Raw genomic sequence first — 3,456 nt, 5'->3', positions numbered from 1 at the left:
ACACACACACACACACACACACACACACACCCCTCCTGTGTGGATAAAGAAGAAAACAAGCCCACATGGAGGGATATAGAATAACAGAGGACTGGTGTTAACCCCCAAATCTCATGTATATTTCAGTAGTGAACCCAAAATTTCCTTGAGATGAATTGTCATAGATTCACAAAGATGTAGGGTTGTAATGGACGTTAGAGGCCATATGTTCTCTCCCCAATCAGATGGGCCAATGCTGGCTATAGTAGCTTGTGCAAGGCTTCCAAGCTCTGCTTACACAGCTGCAAAGACAGGGAGTGAGTGCTTAGAAAGTCAGTAGATCTTTGTTGTTGTTTTGTTTGAAGGTGGTATGTTTGATCTGGGTTTAAGTTAGGACATCATCTTGGATAAAGTGCTTAATGTTAAAAGAATAAGGGGGAACAAGACAAAATGGAAAACGGATTTTCCGTGGGCATTCTCTTTCTGCGTGTCTATGAGCCTGACTTAACTAAGCCAAACTGTTAGACGATGGTCTTGGATGCTGTGCGAGGTTGCATTCTCTGGAGATGCAAAACCAGTGACATTAGGATGTGTTCTATGTGGAAAGAGATTTGTATCAAGACATGGCTTACACAGTTGTGGAAATAGGTTAAGTCGAGTCTGGTTCAAGTCAGGCTTCTCCTGACACATGGAAGCTGATGCATAAAAAGCAGGATGAGGAGGCAGTGGGTATAGGCTGGTGGATGCAAAGGTAGAATGAGTCCCAAGTCGGCCTAATGAATCTACCATTGGTAGTCTGCTGATGACAGGTCCTGGGATGGGCAGAGGTGAAGGGCCAAAGATGGTTCAACATGTCTCTCTCTCTTTCATATAAAAGGCCACACTGCCAATGGTGACATCATCAGACTGCGCTGGCCTGATTGATAAGTTGGGCTCTGCCCCATCCTTGCCCAGGAATGTTTAGTTGACATAATCCTTCACCATCACAGATGCCCCCCATTTGCAGAGCCCCACATACACATGTCAGAGTGCCATGGATGGTGTCTTTATTTTTTCCTGAGGGAAGAAATATACTCTCCTCTAGTAATAACAAGAGTGGTTTGCTCCTTTGATAATTAAAATCGTGATTCCATTATATGAGTGAGTAGCCCACTGCCCTTGTTCAGTTTTTATTATACTTTGGCATATTGGTGTCTTGTCTGGCTTTGGGATATAAGAACTCGTTTGCCCTTTCAGTGGCCAGGCCTGGCAGGAGGTAGTTTTTTAGATCTGAGATTTGTCTGAGACTGACCCACACACATACCATAATTTCCCCGTATACCAAGAAGGGTCACAGTGGGAAAGCCCCGACTGTTTCCTCCTCTGCCTTCTCCTCCAGGCCCATCACTTTCTGGGTATTGGCAGCCTTCCTCACCTCTATTCTGCTTTCCCTCTGGTTTACAGATGATCATGATGCTGTCCTGAGGTTTAATGCGGCGCCCACGGCCAACTTCCAACAAGATGTGGGCACGAAAACGACCATTCGCCTGGTAAACTCTCAGGTAAATCTTCTTCTGTGCAGAACTGGAGTGAGAGAGTGCCCAGAGGAGACTCTGAAGTGGAATGTACCCACTAGATGTTCTCATGGAGGCCAGCTTCATGGGGTGTTTTGGCCTTCCTGTGTCCTGAAATCCTGGTTGGAGAATCCCCTAGCCCAGCCTGGTGGATTGTTCAGGAGGGAGCCTCTGGAGTGTCAGTGTGCATTGATGGAAGTGCCAGAGAAAGGAGAGAGCTTCCCGAGAGATTGAGGAGTGCTGTGGAAGTGAAATGAAACAAACACGTGGGAGCACTTTGTATGTTAACAATGGCTCCATTAGTATTACGAGACATCGTCATGAGGATGAGTTGAAACATGTACTGTCTCATGAATGCCCTCACATCATTAGTGTCCTGGATATTTCTGAGCAGCACATGCTGCTTTCTGTGTTAGTCCGGGGTGACTAGAGAAACAAATTCAGACACTCTCATCTGGTGTAAGAGAGAGCGTTATTTCAAAGAGTAATCGTATATCAAGAAAACTTCCTAGCCAAGTCCAGATCAAGTCAATAAGTCCAATATTAGCCCATATGTCCAATTTATGTACTATACAAGTACTACTATACTATACTATACTATACTATACTATACTATACTATACTATACTATACTATACTATACTAGTACATAAATTCCTCTTCAGACTCACCCAGCACACGCAATGGCGCTGAATGCCAGAAGATCACAGGCCGGTGGGTGGAAAGTCTTGTGGATCCAGTGCAGGTGGAAGAATCTCGGCACTGGCTCCTTCAGCTCTCTCGGTGTCTCTACAGGAAGGTGAAGCAGAGAGTGTGGTCCACCTTTAGGGAGAAAGGGAGGACGTTCCCAGAATCCTCATGAGAAGGCCATGCCCATGAAGAGGCACCATCAGGCTGTAACCTGATTGACAGACTAGACTCTACTTCTAGACCTATTTATCAAGTGACAGGAAATTATGTAACTCCCACCTTTCTCAATACTAAGAGAAATGCAAATAGAGGCTCAATACTCTTGCCACAGAATTCTAGTAATTAGTGAAACAAGCTTCGATCGTGCACATGACATAAAAGGACTGTAAACCCATTCTCTTCACAACCACTGAGTAAGCATGCCTGGGTCTAGACTGGGTCTGCTGGGCCTATCAGTTGCCTACAAAACAATAATAAATAATTTTTAAAAAGCACAGCCATTGAGTTGATTCTGACTCACAGCGACCCTATAGGACCGAGTTGAACTGGCCCTGTGGGTTTCCAAGACTGAAAATCATTTTCTTTCTTCCACATGGCATCTGGTAATTTCAAACTGCTGACCTTATAGCTTGCAGCTTAAAGGGTAACCCACCACATCCCAGGGCTTCTCATTGGTTACCTACAAAGTACAGCCCGAAACCAAAACAAAACCCACTGCCATCGAGTTGAGGGTGGGTTCTGACTCATCGAAACCCTCCGGGCCAAGTAGAACTGCGCCGTCGGGTTTTTGAGTCTGTGGATCATTACAGGAGCAGGCAGCCTCGTCTTTCACCTGTGGAGTGGCCAGTGGGTTTTGAGTTGCCAGTCTTTTGGTTAACCCAGTGCTTAACCACATGCACCACCGGGAGTTATGAAAGAGCACTGACACCAGTTTCAAAATCTGATCCAGAGGAAGGGTGTTCAGTAGGGGACACTTAGTTTTCTACTGAGGCTCAATTTCTTTTCTGCATTCGCTAATGTTAGGGACGGGAGGAGGGAGGCCCACCCCCCACAATACACTATCAACTCATAAGGAAGCGTTTCCTGGTCCTCTCCAGACACTCAGACCCTCCCTCTGTCACCTGCATACGCAGCCCTGGATCTCTGTGGTGTGTTCCCCTGTATTAGTCTAGGTACTTTGGAGAAACAAATCCACAGGGACTCATGTATAAGAGAGAGTTTTATGTAAAGAAAA

The 3,456-nt window shown here is 45.7% G+C and overlaps 1 protein-coding gene across 3 annotated transcripts in view; it reads left to right on the top strand.

Annotated features, from left to right (window-relative positions):
• The window catches only part of ST6GAL1 (ST6 beta-galactoside alpha-2,6-sialyltransferase 1), a 120,079-nt gene that overhangs the window by 98,445 nt on the left and 18,178 nt on the right, over positions 1 to 3,456 (top strand). For all 3 annotated transcript variants that reach the window (XM_045296428.1, XM_045296427.1, XM_004713412.2), the window contains one exon: positions 1,423 to 1,520. In XM_045296428.1, the coding sequence (XP_045152363.1) occupies positions 1,423 to 1,520 (98 nt within the window). The remainder of the gene's footprint in view (positions 1 to 1,422; positions 1,521 to 3,456) is intronic.

This window comes from Echinops telfairi, unplaced genomic scaffold (assembly GCF_000313985.2).
Source record: "Echinops telfairi isolate 266 unplaced genomic scaffold, ASM31398v2 ScPeMD7_7407;HRSCAF=8445, whole genome shotgun sequence".
Classification (NCBI taxonomy): domain Eukaryota; kingdom Metazoa; phylum Chordata; class Mammalia; order Afrosoricida; family Tenrecidae; genus Echinops; species Echinops telfairi.
The sequence above is the reverse complement of the archived record's forward strand: the minus strand, read 5'-3'. Positions and strand labels throughout refer to the sequence as shown.